Source organism: Dipodomys ordii, unplaced genomic scaffold, assembly GCF_000151885.1.
Source record: "Dipodomys ordii isolate 6190 unplaced genomic scaffold, Dord_2.0 Scaffold147, whole genome shotgun sequence".
NCBI classification, from domain to species: domain Eukaryota; kingdom Metazoa; phylum Chordata; class Mammalia; order Rodentia; family Heteromyidae; genus Dipodomys; species Dipodomys ordii.
The window spans coordinates 2,412,246-2,436,275 of NW_012267363.1; the positions used below are offsets into that span (position 1 = coordinate 2,412,246).

General features: G+C 49.8%; 2 protein-coding genes and 1 long non-coding RNA gene across 3 annotated transcripts in view; 2 read left to right on the top strand and 1 right to left on the bottom strand.

Annotated features, from left to right (window-relative positions):
* Trpv2 (transient receptor potential cation channel, subfamily V, member 2) overlaps positions 1-12,847 on the top strand; it is a 22,547-nt gene extending 9,700 nt beyond the window's left edge. The window contains exons 6-14 of the mRNA XM_013031949.1: positions 1,650-1,823; positions 2,278-2,450; positions 3,754-3,864; positions 4,346-4,511; positions 7,920-7,986; positions 8,082-8,410; positions 9,600-9,727; positions 11,175-11,254; positions 12,641-12,847. Coding sequence (XP_012887403.1) covers positions 1,650-1,823; positions 2,278-2,450; positions 3,754-3,864; positions 4,346-4,511; positions 7,920-7,986; positions 8,082-8,410; positions 9,600-9,727; positions 11,175-11,254; positions 12,641-12,741 — 1,329 coding nt within the window. The 3' untranslated portion in view covers positions 12,742-12,847. The remainder of the gene's footprint in view (positions 1-1,649; positions 1,824-2,277; positions 2,451-3,753; positions 3,865-4,345; positions 4,512-7,919; positions 7,987-8,081; positions 8,411-9,599; positions 9,728-11,174; positions 11,255-12,640) is intronic.
* A 1,603-nt stretch (positions 12,848-14,450) lies between these two features.
* Positions 14,451-16,048, top strand: LOC105997523. The gene is made up of 5 exons (XR_001175647.1): positions 14,451-14,572; positions 14,807-14,854; positions 15,201-15,257; positions 15,577-15,644; positions 15,873-16,048. It is a non-coding gene; the product is annotated as an uncharacterized LOC105997523 (long non-coding RNA).
* Positions 16,049-17,261: 1,213 nt separating this feature from the next.
* Positions 17,262-24,030, bottom strand: part of Lrrc75a (leucine rich repeat containing 75A) — a gene marked incomplete at its 5' end in the record, with an annotated part of 42,603 nt that continues 35,834 nt past the window's right edge. The window contains 2 exons of the mRNA XM_013031974.1: positions 17,262-18,180; positions 20,341-20,456. Of these exons, the coding sequence (XP_012887428.1) occupies positions 17,649-18,180; positions 20,341-20,456 (648 nt within the window). The remainder of the gene's footprint in view (positions 18,181-20,340; positions 20,457-24,030) is intronic.

Here is a 24,030-nt window from a genome sequence, read left to right on the forward strand (position 1 = left end):
TTGCCTTGCATGCCTGAGGCCCTGGGTTCGATTCCTCAGCACCACATAAGCAAAAAGAAAAAAAGCCGGAAGTGGCTCTGTGGCTCAAGTGGTAAAGCGTTAGTCTTGAGCTGAAGAGCTGAGGGACAGCGCCCAGGCCCAGAGTTTAGGCCCCACGACCGGACCCAAAAAAAAAACAAAAACCCAAAACAAACATTTTGTGTATGTAGGTGTAATTATTTTTTCCTTAAAGGTTTCTTTTTTTTTTGGTTGGTCATGGGGCCTGAACTCTGGGCCTGGGCTCTGTCCCTCAGCTGTTCAGCTCAAGGCTAGCACTCTACCACTTGACTCACAGTGCCACTTCCGGCCTTTTCTACTTATGTGGTGCTGTGGAATCAAACCCAGGGTCTCATGCATGCAAGGCAAGCGCTCTACCACTGAGCCACCTTCCCAGCCCTGGTTTCTTGTTTTAATATTACTTAATTCCTTCTATAAAATTATATATATATATAATACATACAATATAATCATTATATTATATATAAGTATATATAATTAGGTCATTACATAATTATGTCATATAATTTTATAGTCTGTGCTACAATTTATATAATAACATAATTATGTAGGATATCCATATCTGTGTTTCATCTAGACTTCTGTGGTTTCTTTTCTTTTCCTCTTTTTTGGTATGATAATGGGGTTTGACTCAGGGACTTATACTTTCTAGGCAGGTACTCTACTACTTAAGCCTGAGCCACGTCCCTACCCACTTTGATTTTTTTTTTTTGTTAATCATGGGGCTTGAACTCTGGACCTGAGTACTGTCCCTGAGCTCTTCAGCTCAAGGTGAGTGCTCTTACCACTTGAGCCACAGCACCATTTCCAGTTTTCTGGTGGTTAATTGGAGATAAGAGTCTCATGGAATTTTCTGCCCAAGCTGGCTTTGAACCACGATCCTCTGATCTCAGCCTCCTGAATAGCTAGGATTATAAGCATGAGCCACCTGCACTTGGCTATGATTGATTGTTTTTTTTTTTTTTGGTGCATGTACTGGGGCTTGAATTTAAGAATCTGAGTTGTAGCCGGGCACTGGTGGCTCACACCTGTAATCCTAGCTATTCAGGAGGCTGAGATCTGAGGATCTCGGTTCAAAGCCAGCCCGGGCAAGAAAGTCCGTGAGACTCTTATCGCCAATAAACCACTCGAAAACCAGAAGTGGCACTGTGACTCAGGTGGAAGAGCGCTCACCTTGAGCTGAAGAGCTGAGGGATAGCGCCCAAGCCCAGAGTTCAAGCCCGATGACTTACCAAAAAAAAAAAAAAAAAGTTTGAGCTCTGTTCCTTAGCTTCTTCACTCAAGGCTGGCACTCTGCCACACGAGTCACAGTGTCATTTCTGGCTTTTTGGTGGTTAACTGGAGATAGGAGTAGGAGTATCAAGACTTTCCTACCTAGACTGGCTTTGAACTGCATTCCTCAGATTTCAGCCTCTTGAGTATCTGGAATTATAGGCATGAACCATCAGCATAAAGGCTTGTAAGGGTGTGGAAACTCCAAGCCCAAGTGTGCCTGGCAGGGGCCTGAGTCTGTCTGCTGCTGCTCTGAAGATGGCAGGCAGCACTAGTACCAGGAAGGGCCCATCAGGCAAGCTTACATGGTCATCCTGTAGATTTTCAGGCATATCCTGCAACGGGAGTTTTCAGGACTCTGCCAGCCCCTGTCCCGGAAGTTCACTGAGTGGTGCTATGGACCTGTGCGGGTGTCGCTGTATGACCTGGCCTCTGTGGACAGCTGGGAAGAAAACTCAGTGCTGGAGATCATTGCCTTTCATTGTAGGAGTCCGGTGAGTCCAAGGGGGGTTGGGTGTGCCTGAAGATCCTTGAAGAACACCTGGCAAAATGGGTCAGGACACTGATCACACCTGACCCCCCCTTGTGCCAGTGGAGGTGTGGCCACAAATCCTGGAGGGCATGACCCTGACCCTGGCCACTAAGCCGATACTTATATTACACTCAAGTCCCACCCCCATGGGGATCATGCCAAGGTCCCTGTGGTGACAAATGATGCCTCTCTGAGGATGTACCTGCTCTGCAATGGCGGCGAGGCCCTCAGTCACACTATGGATAAGAGGGTTGGTCAAGAGGTGGGGAGGGACCAGCTGGGGCTCCTGGGGTATAGAAGTCTACTTCATTGTTCTTGGCCCTTGCATGGAGTTTGGCATAAAGTGAATGCCCATCTCTACTTGCTCTCAATACGCTGTCTACATCGATGCCTTGTCTCTCTCCTCTCAACCCTAGCACCGACACCGTATGGTGGTTTTGGAGCCACTGAACAAATTGTTGCAGGCCAAATGGGATCTGCTCATCCCCAGGTTCTTCCTCAACTTCCTGTGTTATCTTGTCTACATGCTTATCTTCACCATCGTTGCCTACCACCAGCCTGCCCTGGATAAGGTGAGAGCTCGGAAGAGGCCTTCCTAGGGGCAGGCCTGCTAGAAAGAACTCTGGAGGATGTGGGGAAAGAGAATGGATGCCACCCCCTTTCTACAAAAGATCACAGGGAGGCAGAGGCGGCTTGAGTGGTGTGCCTGAGTTGTTTTTTCTTTTTTTTTGGTCGGTCGTGGGGTTTAAACTCTAGGCTTGGGTGCTGTCCCTGCACTCTTCAGCTCAAGGCGAGTGCTCTATTGCTTGTGCCACAGCGCCACTTCCAGTTTTCTAGTGGTTTATTGGAGATAAGAGTGTCATGGACTTCCCTACCCCGGCTGGCTTTGAACCGTGATTCTCAGATCTCAGCCTCCTGAGTAGCTAGGATTACAGGTGCCCAGCAGAGTTGTTTATTCTTTCTTTTTTTTTTGGGGGGGGCATCCGGTCGTGGGGCCTGAACTCTGGGCCTGGGCACTGTCCCTCAGCTCTTCAGCTCAAGGCTAGTGCTCTACCACTTGAGCCACAGCGCCACTTCCGGCTTTTTTTCTTTTTGCTTATGTGGTACTGAGGAATCGAACCCAGGGCCTTGAGCATGCAAGGCAAGCGCTCTACCACTGAGCCACCTTCCCAGCCCGAGCTATTCAGCTTTTAGGATTCCTGAGCCCCCCACTGGGTATGGTGGTGAATGCCAGCTACTCAGGACACTAAGGCAGAAGGATGCCAGGTTCAAGGCCAGCCTGGATAAAATAATGAGATGCTCCATCTCAAAAATAAAGCTACCACCTTAACCTCAAAGGTGGTGCTGGTAGAGAACTAGACTAAAGGTCTGGTAGGCAGCCCAGCTATTCTTTTTTTATTTTTGTCAGTTGTGGGCCTGAACTCTGGGCCTGGGCGCTGTCCCTCAGCTCTTCAGCTCAAGGCTAGCGCTCTACCACTTGAGCCACAGCACCACTTCTGGTTCTCTGAGTGGTTTATTGGAGATAAGTCTCACGGACTTTCCTGTCTGGGCTGGCTTTGAATCATGATACTCAGATCTCAGCCTCCTGAATAGCTATGATTTCAGGCATGAGCCACTGGTGCCCGGCTCAGCCCAGCTATTCTTGTGTCTGGAGAGCAAGTTGTTGTTGGCAGTCATGGGGCTTAAACTCTGCCTGGGCTCTGTCCCTGAGCTCTTTTGCTCACGGATAGTGCTCTGCCACTTCGAGCTACAGCTTCACTTCTGGTTTTCTGGTGATTAATTGGAGATAGTCTCACAGACTTTTCTGCCTGGGTTGGCTCTGAACCCGGATCCTCAGATCTCAGTTTCCTGAGTAGCTGGGATTACAGGCATGAGCCACCAGCACCCGGCAGGAGAGCACATTTTACCTCCCTCTGTCCTCCTCCTCCACAGACGTGGTACTTCTGGCGCCGCCGCCTGTTCATCTGGATCTCGTTCATGGACAGCTACTTTGAAATCCTCTTGTACGTGGGTCTCTCACTCCTCATCCCCTGCTGTCTCTGAGGCCTGGGAGTGGCAGAGGACAGCAGGCTGATTTTAGAAGCAAGGACATGGGGGCCCAAGGCATTACAGGAGGTTAGGACTTGGGTGCAGGTCAGACTTGGGAGTCCTGGCTACCATTCTAGTCAGGGATCCTTTGTACTCCCATGCTTGTAGATTGCGATAAGCTCACTACACTTCCAGGGAGGCCTGAACTTTCCATGTAGTATCACACTTAATCATTATTCTTCCTGAGTTTACAAGCGAGACAGCTGGGGCCATAGGCACTAAATAATGTGCCCAAGATGGAGAGCTAGCTCTGATTGGCTCCGGTCCCAGACAGATGGAAGGGACCTCAAACCACCAGACTGTGGTGGGAGAGGCAGTAGTGGTTAGCTGGGCAGCAAGAATTGGGGGACATTACCAGATGGCTGGGGAGTTGACTGAGTCTCTGTGTCCATGCAGCCTGGTCCAGGCCCTGCTCACCGTGCTGTCGCAGGTTCTGTGTTTCGTGAACAATGAGTGGTACCTGCCCCTGCTTGTGTCCTCCCTGGTGCTGGGCTGGCTGAACCTCCTTTACTATACACGAGGCTTCCAGCACACAGGCATCTACAGTGTCATGATCCAGAAGGTGAGAGATGGGGTAGCCTGGTGGGGAAATAGAATCTGAGGGCAGCCAAACGAGGCAGTAGTGACAACCACAACTCAGAAGGACAATTTTCGCTTCAGAAGACAGGCACCTTCTCTGCAGCTGATATGGAGGGCATAAAACACATACCTGTATCATTCACCCAAACACTTACCAAATACTAGCTTAAGGACGGGCATGCATGTACCTGCTCTCCATCTATACATTTGTGCAGACCCATGCACATACACATGTTTCCAAGTGTCAACATGGGAACATGTATGTCTTCCTTCAGGAAGGAGCAGAGAAAACACATCTAGCTGTGTGCCTGTGCCTTGGGACAGAGGGCAATCTTCAAGTGTCTACATTCACTTATTTATTTCACAAATGTTAAGAGAGGGCCTATGATGGCCAGGCCTGGTTCTCAGTGTTGGGCATGAAACAGAAAAGTCCCTGCTCTCCTTAGGCTGACATTCCAGGGCAGGAATGGAAATGCCAAGGAAAAAAAAAACCCTAAGCCAGGCTGAGAATGTGGGTTAGTGGTAGAGTGCTTGCTTAGCATGCATGAAGCCCTGTCCATATAAACAGAAAAAGCCAGAAGTAGTACTGTGGTTCAAGTGGTAGAGTGCAAGCCTTGAGCAAAAAAGCTCAGGGATGGTGCTCAGGCCCTGAGTTCAAGCCCCAGGAGTGGCCAAAAAACAAAACAACAACAAAAAAAACACCTAAGCCAGGCACAGTAGCTCATACCTGTATCCTAGCTACTCAAGAGACTGACATCTGAGAATGGAGATTCGAAGACAGCCCAGGCAGAAAAGACTGTGAGACTCTTATCTCTAGCAGAAAGCTGGACACTCTAGTGATAGGGCCCATGCTGAGCCAGAAAGGCCCCAAGTTCAAGCCCCAGGACTGCCTCAAAGGAAACAACTCAGACTATCCTCAACCACAAAATTGTATGAATGAAAAAAAAAAAGTTGGTTTTTTGTCGGTTGTGGGGCTTGAACTCTGGGCCTGGGGGCTATCCCTCAGCTCTTCAGCTCAAGGTTAGCGCTCCACCACTTGAGCCAAAATACCACTTCTGGTTTTCTGAGTGGTTTATTGGAGAGAAGAGTCTCAAGGAGTTTCCTGCCCAGGCTGGCTTTGAACCGAGACCCTCAGATCTCAGCCTCCTGAGTAGCTGGGATTACAGGTGTGAGCCACCGATGCCCGGCTGTTGTTTTTTTTTAAAATATATGCAGGGCTGGGGATGGAACAAGGTCCTGGCAAGCCAGGTAATCAATCATCAATGAGCTGCACCTCCAGCCCATAAGTGGAAACCTGAAAGAATGGTTCACTCTATGGGAGGAGGAGGCAGCTGTAAAAGGGAAAAGGCTAATGAGCCAGACCAAGCTGAGACTGAGGCAGAGCAGGAGGCTAGGTGGCTGGAGAATGAGGCCAAATAAGGAGAGGGAGCTGGCTGCAGGTAGGGGTTGGGGAATGCTGTGGGGAGGGGTTTGGAAGCTTGCAGAAGTTTTGTTGTTCTTGTTGGTTTGTTTTTTTAAATTTTTCTCTGTGCGTGTGCTGATCCTAGGGCTTGAACTCAGGGCCTGGGCACTCTCCTTGAGCGTTTTTGCTCAAGGCTAGTGGTCTACCCATTGAGAAGCACCTTCTGTCTTTTTGGTGGTTAATTAGGTATTTTTTCTGCCTGGGCTGGCTTTAAACTTCAGTGCTCAGACCTCAGCCTTCTGAGTAGCTAGGATTACAGGCATGAGCCACTGGCTGCTGTCCTGAAAAGGTTTTTGTTTATTGTTTTTTTTTTGCCTTTTTTTTAAACTGTGGTAAAAATACAGCGCCACTTCTGGCTTTTTCTATTTATGTGGTACTGAGGAATTGAACCCAGGGCTTCATGCTAGGTAAGCACTCTACCACTAAGCCACATTCCCAGCCCCACTATTTTCTTTTTGGTGGTAGTGGGGTTTGAACTCAGAGCCTCATGTTTGCCAGAGTGACAACTCTACCGCTTGAGCCATACTTAGAGCTCTACTTAACAATTTAAGTGTACCATTGAAGGGTATTAAGTGCATTCATATTGTACAGCCATTATCACTGTCTACCTCCAACTCACTTTCATCTCCACCAACTGGAATTTGATGCCCATTATAGTGTTCAATAACATAATACCCATTCCTTTCTCCAACCCCTGGCAGCTACCACTTTGCATTCTGTTTTTATGATTTGCCTGTGGTTGTTATTTCACGTGAGTAGAATCATATCTTTGTCTGTGACTGGCTTATTTCACTTAGCACAGTGTGGCCAAGATTCACCCATGTTGTAGTGTGTCCAGATTGCCTTCCTTTTTAAGACTGAATAGTATTTGTGTATCCACTCTTTTGTTGATGGACACTTGCATTGCTTCCATAATGTGGCTATTATGAATAGTGCCAATGTATTCATGTTATGCAAACAGCTGTTCAGAATACTACTTCCAATTCTTTTTGGTTATATTTATACTCAGAAGTGGAATTACTAAGTCATATTTTAATTCTCCATTTAACTTTTTTGTGTGTGCCAGTCCTGGAGCTTGTAAGAACTCAGGGTCTGGGCACTGTCCATGAGCTTCTGCTGGTTAGCAGTCTACTACTTGAGCCACAGCGATACTTAAGGCTTTTCTTGTGGTTAATTAGAGTTAAGAGTCTTAAGGACAAGCCGGGCACTGGTGGCTCACACCTGTAATCCTAGCTACTCAGGAGGCTGAGATCTGAGGATCGCGGTTCAAAGCCAGCCCGGGCAGGAGAGACTGTGAGACTCCAATAAACCACCAGAAAACCGGAAGTGGCGCTGTAGCTCAAGTGGTAGAGCGCTCGCCTTGAGCTGAAGAGCTGAGGGACAGCGCCCAGGCCCAGAGTTCAAGCCCCACGACCCACAAAAAAAAAAAAAAAGAGTCTTAAGGACTTTATTCTAGCTGGCTTCAAAGTGCAATCCTCAGATCTCAGCCTTTTGAGTAGCTAGGATTATGGATGTAAGCCACTGCCACCTGGCTATATTTAATTTTTTGACCATTGAAGGTTTTAAGTAGGAGAATGTTATGATCTAAAAGTAGATATTTTTGGTGTGTGTATCTATTCTGGGGCTTGAACTCAGGGCCTAGGCTTTTTGCCCAAGGTTGGTGCTTTACCATTTGAGCCCCACCTCCACTTCTGGCTTTTTGCTGGATAATAGGAGATAAGAGAGATTCTCATGGATTTCCCCACCTGAACTCAATCCTCAAACCTCAGCCTCCTGAGTAACTAGGATGGCACGCATAAGCCACCAGTGCCCAGCTCAAAGACTCCTCTGTTCAGTGTGGCTTACAGGGCCCATGTATGCATTTACATGTGTGTACATGCATGTGAGTGGTGCACTATGCTCAGCCTCCCTCCTGAACTTGTGTTCTAGGTCATTCTCCGGGATTTGCTCCGTTTCCTGTTGGTCTACTTAGTTTTCCTTTTCGGCTTTGCTGTAGGTAAAGGCCCCTTGCCTATCCCCTACCCACCCTGCACCCCTTCAAAGCTTCCTGTTGGTCTCCCAGGCTGAACATCATCTTCCACCCTCCCATAGCCCTGGTGAGCCTGAGCCGGGAGGCCCAGATCACGGGAGTCCCTACAGGTGACAATGCCACAGAGGCGGCCCAGCTCAGCGCAGGACAAGAGAAGGAGGAAACCCCGTACAGGGGTATCCTGGATGCCTCACTGGAGCTCTTCAAGTTCACCATCGGCATGGGCGAGCTGGCCTTCCAGGAGCAGCTGCGCTTCCGTGGGGTGGTGCTGCTGCTGCTGCTGGCTTACGTGCTTCTCACCTACGTGCTGCTGCTCAACATGCTCATTGCTCTCATGAGCGAGACTGTCAACAGCGTGGCCACAGACAGCTGGAGCATCTGGAAGCTGCAGGTGCCCTGAGAGGCTCCCTTCCCTCACCCCATTCCAAGTTCCTTTTTTTTTTTTTTGGGTCCGGTCGTGGGGCTTGAACTCTGGGCCTGGGCGCTGTCCCTCAGCTCTTCAGCTCAAGGCTAGCGCTCTACCACTTGAGCCACAGCGCCACTTCCGGCTTTTTTCTTTTTTCTTATGTGGTGCTGAGGAATCGAACCCAGGGCCTCAGGCATGCAAGGCAAGCGCTCTACCACTGAGCCACCTTCCCAGACCCCCCCATTCCAAGTTCTGAGGCCACTGTGGCGTACTTGGGACCTTGCTTGAGCTGGGCCTACTGTGGGTGTGGGTGTGGGTCTCCAGGGCATAGCATCTAGTTGAGTGGGCTCAGTTCAGCAGTGTGAATCCCTAGCCCCCATCACCCCCCGGTCCTTCCTTCTTTCCTTCCTAGAGTTATGAGGACAGGATAAGCAGATTGGTATGGAGTGCTTAGGATAACACAGTAGATGCTCAATGTATGTTTCACTGTGACCACTAGCATCATTACTGTCAAGTATTATTATTGGTAGGGATGAGCACACTTCCAGGCACTCCATGCAGCAGAGAACAGGACAAAACCATTTCCCTCACAGAGCTTCCATTCTGTGTTCTTTGTATAGAAAATGGAGCCAATCTGGCAGGTAACAAAGTCAGGTGGTGATAGAAACACACTTACAGTGAGCAGATAGGTGGGTCTTAAGCCTTGCCCAGGAAGTTGGACTCTGCTGCTCAGTCACTGCTGTCCTGGGTCCAGTCCCTCATCTTCCATGGGGCCTCAGTGATTTCATCCACAAAGTTCTATGCTCCAGGTGCTCTGTGCTTGCATAGGTGCCAGTGGGCATACACATGTGAAGGGCACAGAGCAGGTTTTGTACCTGCTGGTGCAGAATTCTGAAGCCTGAAATGTAAGAGCAAGTCAGTGTCAAGCACTTCTTCATGCTGACATCCCCACAACCATCTGAGCTGAGGTGTGTCATCCTCATCTGAGATGCACTGAGGTTTAGGACTTCACGCTATACAGCTAATCAGGCATTACACCTGGATTTGAGTCCAGGTGTTTAGTGGACCTAGGGTTATACTAGAAGGTGATGTGAGCATTTTCCTATCTCCCTTGTCCTGTGTGCCTCTTCCTTCAAATGGGGTCTACTCTGTCTGATGTGTCTTTTGTCCCCAGAAAGCCATTTCTGTCTTGGAGATGGAGAATGGCTATTGGTGGTGCAGGAGGAAGAAGCAGCGGGCAGGTGTGATGCTGACGGTTGGTACCCGGCCTGATGGTAGCCCAGACCAGCGCTGGTGCTTCAGGTGAGCAAGTGGGCATGGGATGTGCTGACCCAGGAGTCGCCAGGGGCCATGCACAGTACAGGCCAGCCTTACTCTCTTGAAAAGCAGAGGATGGGGCTGGGAAGATGGCTCAGTGGTAGAGCGCGTGCCTTGCATGCCTGAGGCCCTGGGTTCAATTCCTCAGCACCACATAAGCAAAAAGAAAAAAGCCGGAAGTGGCGTTGTGGCTCAAGTGGTAGAGCGCTAGCCTTGAGCTGAAGAGCTGAGGGACAGCGCCCAGGCCCAGAGTTCAGGCCCCACAACCGGACCCAAAAAAAAAAGAAAAAAAAGAAAAGCAGAGGATGGCTTTAAGAGCCAGGTCTGGTGGGAGAAGCAAGGCTGAGGATCAATAGAGGTTTCACAGAGCAGGTCTAGGGCCTACCTAGTCAACTATCCCAGTGACTTAGACTGAAGGCCCCTCCCCATCTCTTCTTTCTGGCCAAGAAGACGGTGTTTTAGGCTTTTAGGTGTTTTACCGCCATTAATCTTGCCTTAGTTGCTCTGTACTGCCTCAACCCAAATTCTTCAAGCCTGATCTCTGAGCTATAGCCCCTTCCATGGTGATCAAGTCCTTCCCTGCTCAGAGCAGACCAAGGCAGCAGGAGAGGGAACATCGTGACAGATGCAGCCAGAAGCAGATGTTTATGAGGCAGTGATTGTGCAGGGGGAAAGGGGAAACATCATGAGAATAGCCATAAAAAGGCCCCCGCACCTGAAGCAGGCCTGATCACAATTTCTCTTCTCTGCTTGTGCTGAGCAACCCAGGCTTCTATGAGCAGTCTGACCGCCATAAGGACAGGGCCCATGGGATGTGAGTGGCCCAGTGCCCTGCATAGGAAGGCAGAGAAATCATCTTCCTCCTGGTCCCTGTGTCCATCTACTGTCTACCTATTGGGGGAGGGGAAGTGCCTCCCTGGGACAGTCTAGATAGCTGGCTTCCTAGAGCTAAAGCTACTCTTTTTTTTGTCCCGTGGGGCTTGAACTCTGGGCCTGGGCGCTGTCCCTCAGCTCTTCAGCTCAAGGCAAGCGCTCTACCACTTGAGCTACAGCGCCACTTCCGATTTTCTGGTGGTTTATTGGAGATAGGAGTCTCACGGTCTCTCCTGCCCGGGCTGGCTTTGAACCGCGATCCTCAGATCTCAGCCTCCTGAGTAGCTAGGATTACAGGCGTGAGCCACCAGCGCCCGGCTTAAAGCTACTCTTTGTTGTTGTTGTTGGTCTTGGGGTCTGAACTCTGGGCCTGGGCGCTGTCCCTCAGCTCTTCAGCTCAAGGGGAGCGCTCTACCACTTGAGCCACAGCGCCACTTCTATCTAGCCTTTTCTGCTTATGTGGTGCTGAGGAATTGAACCCAGGGCCTCATGCATGCAAGGCAAGCACTCTCTACCACTGAGCCACCTTCCTAGCCTAAAGCTACTCTTTCAACCACAGGGTGGAGGAAGTGAACTGGGCTTCGTGGGAGCAAACACTGGCCACCGTGTGTGAAGAGCCATCAGGGGCAGGCATCTCTGGTGAGTAGCTATGGGGTGAGAGCTTGTGCCCGGGTGTGCTGTTTGTCTTCTGGGCTACACAGCCTGGGAGTTTCTGGGGTAGGACTTTGCAGCTGCACTCATGCCTGCCCCTTCCATTGGGTCCCCCAATTATGACCCGCCCCCCTGCCTTCTCGTGCTGATTCCCTGTCCAAGTTATACCCTGCACAGGGTTATACTGAAGATCTGTCTGGCAGGCCTGGGGACCCAGAAGGAAACAAATTAGGGAGAAGTTAGGGCGTACTCTGCCAGTCCACAGTACAGGTGGCATCTCTCTGGTTCTGAGGGGAGGAAGGGGGACTGCCTGGTCTGATAACCCAGCTTTGCTGACTCCAGCAGTTCTCCCTGTGCCCAAGCCCCTAGCCCTTTCATACCTGGCAGGAAAAGCCATTTCCTGTGCCTCTCTTCAGCTTTGTGTGTCCTCTCTGTTTTAGCAGTGATGGCCGTTCCTGTCCCCACCTAGCTGCCTCCACCAAGACTGATTCTGGAACCACCTGAGAGTTCCAGAGTTTCCACATCAACTTCTATAAATTCTTCTGTCCCATCTCCTCTTTCCTGTACAATGCCTGTGTCTGTGGTCCTCCTAACTCCCCACACCAGATGCTTTCCACGTTGTTGAGATACTCCACAGGCCTCCTGCTCCAAAGGCTGTTCCATCCCCAATGGGAACATCTCAGGGCTGCTTAGCAGGGAGCAAGTATGTAACCCCACACCCAAGTAGGAGGCTTTGAGGGTCTCTGTGTCATGCAGTTCTGCTGTCCTGTACCTCTTAGGCAGCTATTTACCCCTGGGCCTGTGTAGCAGTGCACTCAGCCCACATCCCCAACCTTCAGACAAGTTTCTGTTCCAGACTTATCCCACTCCACTCCTGCTAAGGCAGACAAACAATTCCCGTAGCCAATACTATCCAATGCCTGAAGGGCATACTTCTGTGTGGAGGTCAAGGCCCAGACCGCCAGCACTCCTTGTTCTTTAGTTTCTGACACTGCCTGAATTTTGATTCTTGGCTAAAAGTGCCCTTTCTCTTGTCTGAGTATCTAAATCTACCACCTTCCCTAGGGGATAGGCCCTCTATCTAACTTGTTTCCTGTTCTTTGGCAAGGTTCAGATGTTCTTTCTAGTTTCTGACTCTTAGCCTATCACCTCCTGGACTCTACACTTCAGAGAGGAGGTTGACTGACATGGCAGGGTTTTAGGAGATGATCCTAGAAGGAACAAGACAGGGAGGGGCTGCAGGGCCCCAAGATCACCTGCTCTCAACAAAGCATTCCAGGTTTTCATGGCTGAGACCTCCTCCTATTTCCCTAGAACCTGCCTCCAAGAAATACAATCCAGGGCCAAACCACAGCTCTTCCCATCTGTTTACAGGTTCTTCGAAGAACCCCATCTCATCCTCTCAGCCTGTGGAGGATCAGGATCGTGACTCAGAGAAAGATCATCTGCCCCTCCAAGTACTCCAGTCCCACTGATGAACCAGATGTAGTAGAAAGCCAGCAGTGTAGAACGGACAATCTTCCTAGTTATACTTGCCAGCTCCCGGGCTCCTGAATTTTGGTTGTAAATATAAATATATATTTTTCACAACTAGTTCTTCTGGATGAATTATTTAAGCAAAATTTGGAGGGCCCTCAGGCCAGTAATGTCTGCAAGGCTCAGTATGGGGATGAAGCTCAGCTGTTCCTACTCCTCACCTAGGCATAAAAAGTTCACCTGGGGCTGGGAAGGTGGCTCAGTGGTAGAGTGCTTGCCTTGCATGCCTGAGGCCCTGGGTTCGATTCTTCAGCACCACATAAACAAAAAGAAAAAAGCCGGAAGTGGTGCTGTGTCTTAAGTGGTAGAGTGCTAGCCTGGGACAGCTAGCTGAGGGACAGCGCCCAGACCCGGAGTTCAGGCCCCACGACCCGACCCCCCCCCCCCAAAAAAAAAAGTTCACTGAAGTGTGGTGGTGATAGTAGCTAACATAGCTTCCTTCCGGCCCCCACTTTTTTTTGGCCAGTACTGAAGCTTGAACTCAAGACCTCATTCTTCCTTAGCTTTTTTTTCTCAAGGCCAAATTCTGGCTTTTCCTCTGGTTAGAGATAAGACCCTCAATCTATCAGCCTATGCCGGCTTTGAACCGTGATCCTCAGATCTCAGCCTCCTGAATAGCTACGATTACAGGCCTGAGCCACCGCCACCCGGCTGCAATTTTTCTTCTTTTTTTTGTTGGTCATGGGGCTTGAACTCTGGCGGGCGCTGTCCCTGCGCTCTTCAGCTCAAGGTTAGCGCTCTACTGCTTGAGCCACAGCGCCACTTCTGGTTTTCTAGTGTTAATTGGATATAAGAGTCTCAGGGACTTTTCTGCCTGGGCTGGCTTTGAACCGCGATCCTCAGAGCTCAGCCTCCTAAGTAGCTAGGATTACAGGCGTGAGCCACCAGCGCCCGGCTTGCAATTTTTGTTATTATTATTAGTGTCGGTCGTAGGGTCTGAACTCTGGGCCTGGGCACCGTCCTAAGCTCTTCAGCTCAAGGCTAGCGCTCTACCACTTGAGCCACAGCGCCACTTCCGGTTTTTCTGTATGTGGTGCTGAGGAATCGAACCCAGGGCTTCATGCCTGCGAGGCAAGCACTCTACCACTGAGCCACCTGCCCAGCGCCTCTTTTGTTATCTTACACAATCCTACAAACAGCCTTCTTCAGCGGCGATCGTGTCTTCACGTTCCAGTAGAACTCACAAGGGAAGGAGCATTCACAGCAGACAAGCGAGAAAGCGCACGCGCCCAGCCGCGCCCACGCACTCCGGAACTCACCGCTTGCTCTGTTACCCAGAATTCGCTGGGATATGGAAGAGACCAATAGCTCAAGAGAATGGGGGAGTGTCTCGGTTGATACTAGGAACCTGTATCGCTAAATGGGCTGGAAGTTCCCGTGAGTCTTTGCCAGTCTCACCCTCCCTCAAGTGAGAATTGGATTATCCCGACTCTTTAAGGGCCGGGAGCACGGGCGGGAGGCTCTCTTCGCTCTGGCCCTTATGCAGGTAGGTGTTGTGTGAGGGTACGGTTGCAGGCCGCGAGCGCAAGAGGCCGAGGTACGCCGCCGGGAACATGGTTCTCGGGAGCTTAGCTCCAGGCGGCTGTGGCCATGTTTCCGGCCCTATTTGTGAAGCCCCGTGCTGGGGCACCTCGGGGGCCGCGTTGGCTTGAATCCACGGCGGCTTACAGCCGTGTGTTTTCTCTGCAGCGCCACCGGAGTCGGGCGTCCCCGAAGGGTAGGACTCAGTTCCCCCGCCCGCCATGAAGAAGGCAAACATGGGAAAATCGGGTAGGTTGGCGTCCGCGCGTCTGAGGCTTGGGGCCCCTCGGTGCTCTCACGTGGACGGGTTGCAGCAGTCGGTCCGCGTGGCTGTGTTGATGATACTAGTAATAGGAAGTGCCGTCAGATGCGAGAACTGACGACTTTCACGCTTATATCTGAATGCAGTCCCTCGAGCCTCGACATGTTCTAGGTATGTTACTGTTGGGATTTGTACGAAACCACTGGCCTTTTCTATTTCAGCTTGTGCTACTGCAGAAGGCTGGAGACAGCAGCATTTTATTCGCTGAGGTAAGATAAGTGACTAATCACCGGGCCCTTGATGGTTTAGCTGCATCTTCTGTAGTATTAAAGATTGTCGGGTGGCATAGCGTGGAACCTAAAATGCAAAGTGGGGGGTCTATGGCCAGACCTGTGAGTTATGGCGACTCTTGAATATCTCCAGTGAGTTTTTAAAGACATGTGGAGGATGGGAGAAGAGATGCTTGGCTGCTCTGATGAAATCACTAGTAGGAAGTGCCGTCAGAAGCGATAACTGACGATAACTATTCCTGGCTGACTGCAGTCAAGACCATTAGCTGTTGGTGGCAGTATTATGTTGATTTGAACTCTTGACAGGGTTGTTATATTTGCCCAGGTTGCAGATTAATGGAACCAGCTGAGATGGGAGCCAGAAGACCCGGCTTTCTATGAGGTAAGCATTGGTCTTTACTGACAGAACACCCCCTACTAACTAGAGACGTTGGGGGGGGGTAAGAGCTGAATGTAATGTAGTTAGGAAGGGGTTTCCACTGCCTTGGAGAAGTTGCATGTGTGCTCTGTAGTTTTCCTCAACTTGTGAACAGTCTTGTTTGGGAACTTTGAAGTGACAGGACTATGTAGATGACACCCTAGAATAGCTAATTGTAGCTATGATTTTTAAATATTTAGGGGCTTGTGGGTCTTAGGATGGGTTTTCAGTTTGTGACTTTATAGTAGAGGCTTTCATCAGAAATGCTTCTGTTCCTCCATAGGTGGCTATGGTCTCTAGTCCTTGGAGTTTGAGGAAAGTTGCATGCAGTTCAGCTCAGTCTAAGAGGTGGTAAGTCTTGATCTTCATAACAAATCAATCAGGGTGGAATAACTAAGCACCTAGTGGTCAAAAATTGATTTAAAGAAATGGATATCGAATGATGAAATCACCCAAAATAGCTGGAATTACCGGCAGATTGGAAGTGGTGAGCCTATGGTTTTCTGAAGGTATCTTTAGGTTGAGTGAATGCTTGTTGGTTGCAGCCAAAAATTAGACTAAAATGTAGTTTCTTTGCAGGATATATCAAGAAGAAGATGGGCCATCCTGGAGGTTCATAGCTGTCATTTTTTGATTTGGAATTTGGAACCCTGCCGGGCTTCAGTGTTTACAGAAGAAGCCTGCTCACCCTGTGCCAGACCATCCTTATCATTGGTCTGGCAGTTTTCTTTTTCGGTTCCGGCCATGAGGCCTGAACTCTGGGGCCTGGGTGCTGACCCTCAACTCTTCAGCTCAAGGCTAGCGGTCTACCTCTTGAGCCACAGCACCACTTCCTGCTTTTCTTATGTGGTGCTGAGGAATTGAACCCAGGGCCTCAGAGGCATGCAAGGCAAGTGCTCTACCACTGAGCCACCTTCCCAGCCCTGGTCTGGCAGGTTTTTTTTTTAGCACTTGTTAGATGGCCCAAAATAAACTGTACTATTCAATAAACTTTAAATTTTCTTTGTTTTGTGGGGGCGTTTGTTGTCAGTCATGGGGCCTGAGTGCTCTCCCTTAGCCTTACAACTCAAGGCTAGCTCCCTACCACTGGAGCCACAGTGCCACTTCGGCTTTTCTGCTTATGTGGTGCTGAGGAGTCGAACCCACGGTCTCAGCCATGCAAGGCAAGCACTCTACCACTGAGCCACCTTCCCAGGCCTAAACTTTAAATTTTCATTAAGCCCAAAATGTCTTCACACAGCTACCATAAACTAATATGAAATAAAGATTTCTTTGCTATTGGTTCTTAAAAATGTGTATTTGAAGAAAGTAAATATAACTTGTCACTTATTAGTCTAGCTTTAGCAACCACGTTTGTAAACTTCTGGTCAGTCTAAGCTGTTTTTACAACTATAGACTTATAGGCGCAGAAAACTCAAAGCATTTAAGGCATTCACACTTCTGTGTCCCACCTTAGCTTTTAAGTCATGACTTGGCTCCATTCTGTCTACTTAATCTTTAAGCAGTACAATCTCTAGCCTATGTAGTATCTCCCCTACTTGTAGAGGCTTATTGGCCAGTTTTGATCAGATTGTCCTAGGCTGTTCTACATACTTGGCTCACAAAATTTTACTGACTTGAGTACCTAAATGGACATGGTTGGCTCCTGATCTCCTTGTTAGTACTGTGGAAGAGGCAGGTGTGTGCGGGTAGTCTCCCAATTTGTCTCAGGGCTCCTTTTCATGGTCCTGACTTAATAGTGCAATAGCAATGATTAAAAGTATCCTTTAGCAGCTTTTTGCTAAAGGGAATGAAATCCACCCAGTAGGTCTGCAATTGAGAGGGAGCCAGGTTCATTACTGGCCCATGTGAGGACTAGGAATTTTCAAAGTTTTTCTAGCTTTTAAGTTTGACCTAGATAAGCAGTTAGGACAATAAGCACTGCAGGGTGGTGGCCCAAAGTGAGGCTTTGGAAGTGTGCTGTCAAGACTACTGGGGATCGCTGTCAACTACCCTCCTTCCTCAGTAGGATCTTAGGATTGGGAACGTGTTTAGCATCTGCCTGGAGTTTGCCTTCCAAAGATGAGTTGTGAAGTTCTGTGTTAGGTGTAGGTGCCATTTCCACAAGGCAAGGGCTACACTGAGAGGTCCCTGGAGTCTCAATCCAGGGATGATTTCTCAGAAGCCACCAAGCAGGTACTCTGAGGCATATGTCTTGAGTGGTATGAATTAAAGCCATGAACACAGATCCCCTTTCCTGGTGCATTGCGCTATTTTTCTGTGTGGGAGGCTGCCCAGGCTGACTTGGCAGCCATAATCTCATCCCCAAACTGCTTTAGCCCTACACAAGGATGGCCTGGTGATGCGCTCTCAATGTCACGTTTCAATTGCGGTTCCCTTGCTCTCTTGTTCTTCAGAAAGTACCACATGTAGCCCTTCGGAGTCCTGGCTCACTGTCCCTTCCCTGGCCTCCTCCCCACTGGCAGGACCCTCCCCCAGCTCCAGGATGGTTGGTAGGTGGCCCTGTTTTGGAGACCGCTTGCGCAGGCTGAGCAGGAAGGGCTGGGGCAAAGAGAAGATGTCCACATTGTTGCCCAAGTCAATCCAAGTGACATTGGGAAACTTGCTGGGGTCCTTCAGCATGTCAGTGAGGTCGCGCAGCAGGGCCCGGGTCAGCCGGTTTCCATTGAGGGCTAGTGTGGTGAGGCGAGGCAGGGTGCTGAGGGCTGGCAGTAGCTGCAGGACCATGTCATCTGTGAGGCCCGTGAAGCCCAGCTCCACACTGTCCACCTGCTCACCACAGCGCTGCAGGTAGCTGGTCACCCGTTCCAGGTCCCGGGAAGTCAGTGGAATGCCTGACAGGTCCACTGTATTGTCTGGAGGGTTCCCAGTCAGGAGAGCCTTGAGGCTGAAGGAGAGAAGGGGCAAAGTTCAAGTCAAAAAGCCAAGCTGAAGGCATGCATCAAGTGGTAGAGCAAGTGGGAGGCCTTGAGTTCAACTGTGGTACCAGCAAAAACAGAAAGCAGCTAACAATATAAGGGTTTTTATGTAGTATAATAAATGCAAAGCATTCAGGATATTATCTTCTTCAGGTGAATGATGAATAAACATTTGTAGCTGTCAAGATGTCTGTAGACACCTGGGCTGAGCCACCCTTGAGTGGCAGCTGAGTCTTTTCTAACAGGCACAAGGACTATGAGGCCTGTCTTTGAAGTTTCGCTTCCCAGTTAGGACAGCAGGCAGGGGAGGGCTCAGGGCCCAGGCCTGGTGGGATCAGTTGCCTCCTCAGGACTCAGCCCCTCCCTCTCCCTGCCATCTGTTTCAGGCTTCAGAACCAGGTTGCACTACCTGCTGGTGGGTGTGCCCTTCTCTCTTTGTACTGGTAAGATGTTCTGAATTCCCAAGTACCCCAGGCTAGGCCCTAGGAGGCCCCAACCCCAGGAAGGATGAGGGGGAAGGGGCTCACAGGTTAAGGCAAGGGCACAGATTGGTAGAACCAGCCAAGTCTCCTGAAACTGGGAGGCTTGTTTGCCTCATAACCGAGTTGCAAGGTAAAACTCCCAAGGCATGGCATTTTGTGTGTATATGCTGGTACTGGGCCTTGCACACTTGCTTGGCTTTTTTGTTCAATGCTCTACCACTCGAGCCAAGGCTCCTTTGCTGGCTTTTTGGTGGCTAGCTGGAGATAAATCTCACAGACTTTCTTTCCCAGGTTAGTATCAAATCAGATCTCAACCCACTCAGTAGTTAGGATTACTGGTTTGTGCCACCACCCCTAACAGGAGGTGACATATGAGTTGACTTGAAGACAAAGTGTGGGCCATCAGCAGGGTTTGGGAAGAGTTCTAACAGAGGAATACAGGTGCAAAGGCCTGAGGCTGAAAGGCTTAGTGTGTTTCTAAGCCAGCAGGAAGGCCAATATGGCTAGGGTCAGGAAGAACTGACAATCACAGTCCCTTGTTTGGATTTTACTCAAGTATGAGAAACTACCCGAGAGAAATGAGCAGGTTTCATTTACATGGATCCCCAATGAAGAATGGACTGGGCCTACGTGTGTGTGCATCAGACAGAAGAGGTCCCTAGATACCCACAGAACTCCTTGTAACAGTGAAGAATTAGCTCACAAAGCTGCCTTATGCATTCCAGATCCCATGGCTTCTCCTATCTCTTGTCAGTTCCCATCTATGGCTCTTGCTGTCAGTCTTCTGTCTGTCTGGGAAGGCCTCCCTAAGATCCATTTTCTCTTTCAGTTTTGCAGGTGGAGTGTACAGGAGGAGGTACCAGAACTTGCTCTCATCAATAAGATAGGAAGGGGCTGGGAAGGTGGCTCAGTGGTAAGAGCGCTTGTCTTGCATGCCTGAGGCCCTGGGTTCGATTCCTCAGCACCACATAAGCTAAAAGAAAAAAGCCGGAAGTGGCGCTGTGGCTCAAGTGGTAGAGTGCTAGCCTTGAGCTGAAGAGCTGAGGGACAGCGCCCAGGCCCAGAGTTCAGGCTCCACGACTGGACCCCCCCCCCAAAAAAAAAAAAAAAGATAGGAAGGCAGTCTAGGCCCACAAAGCCTTACTAAAATCTCTCAGAAGGCCAGCCACTCTACCTTGGGTCATTTGCAGAAAACCTGCCCTCCAACCACCCATCCGCTTCCTTTCTAAGATGCTCCTTGTTTCTCCGTAGTTTTGATTCACGTCCCCCTAACCCTCGCCAGTCTTCTTTAGAGGCCACACAGAATCCCAGAGGGTGCTTACTGATGTATGGGCCAGGCACATGGCTACAGTCTGGGTTCCCCCAGGAGAACATCCCAGGGAAGCAGGGGATTGTACTGGAAGCACCCACTTTTAGTACTCTAGTAACTAGAAACTCCACATCTCTTTCCCTGACCCAGCTTCCGTCATACATACCAGGTAGGGTGTCCTACTCTCCTGGACCTTACATTCCATTTGCCCTCACCTCCTTCCAGCAGGCTTCCCAGACACTTCCTCTGGCTCTAGCCCTTCCCTACCTCCTACCCTAGCAGGGCATCACAACCAGGAGCTGGGGCAGAAGAATGAGCCACAGGAGATTGTGACTCACCAGGCCTGTGGCTTCCTCTTCACCAGTCCACGGTGGCGCCTCCACTGGGAGTGGGGGCTGAGGTGGTAGGTCAACTGCCGGCATAGCTTCTCCATGGTGCCCAGTGCATCACCTTCCTGCAGAGGCAACCACAGGTACAGGTCCCTGAGTCCTCATGAGCAATTAGAGGTACAAGCCCCTACCCCTAGGCTTCATGGTCCCTTGGAAAAAGCACAGTATCACGAAGATGAGTAGGGGTACAAGCAAACAAGGGTCTTAGTGTGTGTGTGTGTGTGTTGCTAAGGATTGAACCCAGGGCCTCATGCATGGCTATATATATATATGCCCTCCGGCCCTGCACAATGGTTTTACTTTTTTGTGAATTAACTGCTACTACTGAAAAATTGAGATTTACATAAAAAGTCTGGAGGTTCCAGGCAATTTGGCTGAAGCAGACCCCTTGCCAATGATTTGTTGTGATACCTACCAGTCCCTAAAATCCAGGAGCATTCGTCACTTACTTGTTCAGTGAATATTTACTGAATGCTGAGCAGATTAGTACACACTTTCTAAGAATTCCCATAACACTGGGCACTGGTGGCTCACACCTATAATCCTAGATCCTCAGGAGGCTGAGATGTGAAGAGTGTAGTTCAAAGCCAGACCAGACAGGAAAAGACATGAGACTCGTATCTCCAAATTGGCCACCAGAAAACCAAAAGTGGAGCTGTGACTCAAAGTGGTATGACACTAGCCTTGAGAAAAGGAGCTCAGAAACAGTGCCCAGGTCCTGAGTTCAAGCCCCATGGCTAGCAAAAAATAGTTCCCATACCACTCAAGGGCAGTAAGTCCTGGCATCCTCCTCCTAGAGGAAGACAAGAGAAGAAAGGGAAGAGAGAGGAAGTAGGAGGATGAGAGTGCCTGAAGAAGTGAAGGATCTGAAGAGGATCCAGGAGGCAAAGGAAGCTTCAGACTGCATGAGGTGGATTTACAGGAGACCCTTGGATTCTTGCTTAGCCTAGGCACACAGGTGGTTCATGGGAAATAGTGATTACTAAGGCAGGAGCAGGAGCTAGATTCTGGGGGCTGCCAGGAAGTCAATAGAGGGGATATGGGTCTCTAGCAGGATGAGGTGTGTCTTTTGGGACTTTTATCCGACTCCTGGTTGGAGGTATAGAGGGTGTCTGAGGACCAGGCCCACAAAAGGGGCTGAAACCACACATTCAACTGGTGGTGCACTGGATGGAGGTGTGGGTAGGGTGTGAGTGAAGGGACCTAGGCAGAACACAAGGGGCTCCAGCTGGTCATTACTCAATGAGCAGCTCATGTGGGGCCATGCTCAATCTAAGAGGATTTGGGTATTATCAGCTGGGAACGCTACGGGAGTTATGGAGCTGGGCACATCTCTCAGCACTTGACTGAAGCCAGCACAGACTTGGGGGTGGAGGAATAGTAGGGGCTGGGTGAAGGCTGACTTCAGAGGCAAAAGAATAGTATATGAGAATGGGATAATACAACAGAGTCGAGTCAGGGTTCTCCACCTTGGAACATGGTTCTCCACCTTGGAATTGCAGTGGAGAAAGTTGGAACACAGAGTTTTGTTTTCTTTTTCTTTTGGGTCCGGTCGTGAGGCCTGAACTCTGGGCCTGAGCGCTGTCCCTCAGCTCTTCAGCTCAAGGCTAGCACTCTACCACTTGAGCCACAGCGCCACTTCTGGCTTTGTTCTTTTTGCTTATGTGGTGCTGAGGAATCAAACCCAGGGCCTCAGGCATGCAAGACAAGCGCTCTACCACTGAGCCACCTTCCCAGCCCCTTGTTTTCTTTTTTTTGGTCCAGTTGTGGGGCCTGAACTCTGGGCCTGGGCAATGTCCCTCAGCTCTTCAGCTCAAGGCTAACGCTCTACCACCTGAGCCACAGCGCCACTTCTGGCTTTTTTCTTTTTTCTTATGTGGTGCTGAGGAATTGAACCCAGGGCCTCGAGCATGCAAGGCAAGCGCTCTACCACTGAGCCACCTTCCCAGCCCCCTTGTTTTCTTTTTATATCAGTACTAGGACTTGAACTCAGGATCTCTCAACCTTTTCTGCTCATAGCTGGTATTCTGCCATTTGAGCCACATTTCCAATTCTTTTTGCTGGTTAATTGGAAATATGAGTCCTTGTTTGCTCACACTGGCTTCAACAGTCGATTCTCCGATCTCAGCCTCCTGAATAGGAGTCCAGGCAGCAGCTACCAGCACCAAGAGAGTTTAAACAGCTCCCTGTGAGTTCCTTATCAGACAAGAAGGACCCAGGGGGTCAGGTAGCATCAATTTCAGATGCCCTAAGGCCTAATGTTCCAGTCTACTAAATCAACTAATCTGAAGCTTAGAACTAAGTTCCTCATCCTAGGTTCCTCCTCCAGTCACTTTCCAGGGTATCCAAAGCGTCTCAACCTTCCCGCCTTAAAAGAAAGAGAACAAAGAGATAGGAGGGGCATCAGTACATTCATTCTGCCACAAGGGGGCAGCTGTGCACAAAGGGAGGCTCCTGATGGGCATAACTGAAATTGAGAAACTGAGGGAGCCTCAGCCTCTTCTCTGGCTAAAAAGGACGATACACAGCACACATTTAATAGAGCTAAACTGTTACTAAACATGAGCTGATGATCTCATAGTGAAAGGTCCTTTCTACTTGTCAGAATTAAGCAAATCGATTCTTATTTTTGATCCTTGGGATGGAACCCGGGGATCTCATATGCGAGGCAAGACTGCTACCTTCCACTAAGCCACACCTCCAGCCCTAGAGCTGATATCTGTTGAGCAAGCTACATTACCATGCCACTCTGCTCTCTCTCTCTGCCCTCCAGGTGAGAAATTTTGTCTTCTGCATAGGTTCATTCAAGAAATTTCTATCATTTACATGTAGAAAAGCCCCCAACATCTAAGTTTTCTCCCCACTTCTTCCCTTTCCAGGTTCCCTCTAGGCCTTCTGGTAAAGAACAGGACTGGGTGGGGCTGGCCCTGAGCAGGAGTAAAAAGAGAAGGTAGGGAGGACAGGAGGAAGCAAGCTAAGAGGAGGAAGAAGTGCCACTGTGTTTTGTCTTAATGTTGCGAGACAGTGGCATCCCTGTGTGGCCTTGGCCAGGAAGCCTTGTGTCAGCAGGCACTATTTGTTAGGAAAATGGAGGAGAGAGGAAGGAAATAGTCCAGACTTGATCTTCCACAGGCAAGGACTGTTTATTGAGATAGAGTGGTGAGGGACACAGCCTTCTCATGGGCTTGGAGACTGTGGAAGAGCTGGACAGGAGCTCTTTTTTTCTTTTTGCCAGTCCTGGGGCTTGAACTCAGGGCCTGAGCACTGTCCTTGAGCTTCTTTTGCTCAAGGCTAGAGCTCTACCACTTGAGCCACCCTACTTCTGGCTTTTTCTTTTTTTTTTTTGTCGGTCGTGGGGCTTGAACTCTGGGCCTGGGCGCTGTCCCTCAGCTCTTCAGCTCAAGGCGAGTGCTCTACCACTTGAGCTACAGCGCCACTTCTGGTTTTCTGGTGGTTTGTTGGAGATAGGAGTCTCACGGTCTCTCCTGCCCGGGCTGGCTTTGAACCGCGATCCTCAGATCTCAGCCTCCTGAGTAGCTAGGATTACAGGCGTGAGCCACCAACGCCCGGCACTTCTGGCTTTTTCTGTGTATGTGGTACTGAGGAATTGAACCCAGGGCTTCATGCATGCTAGGCAAG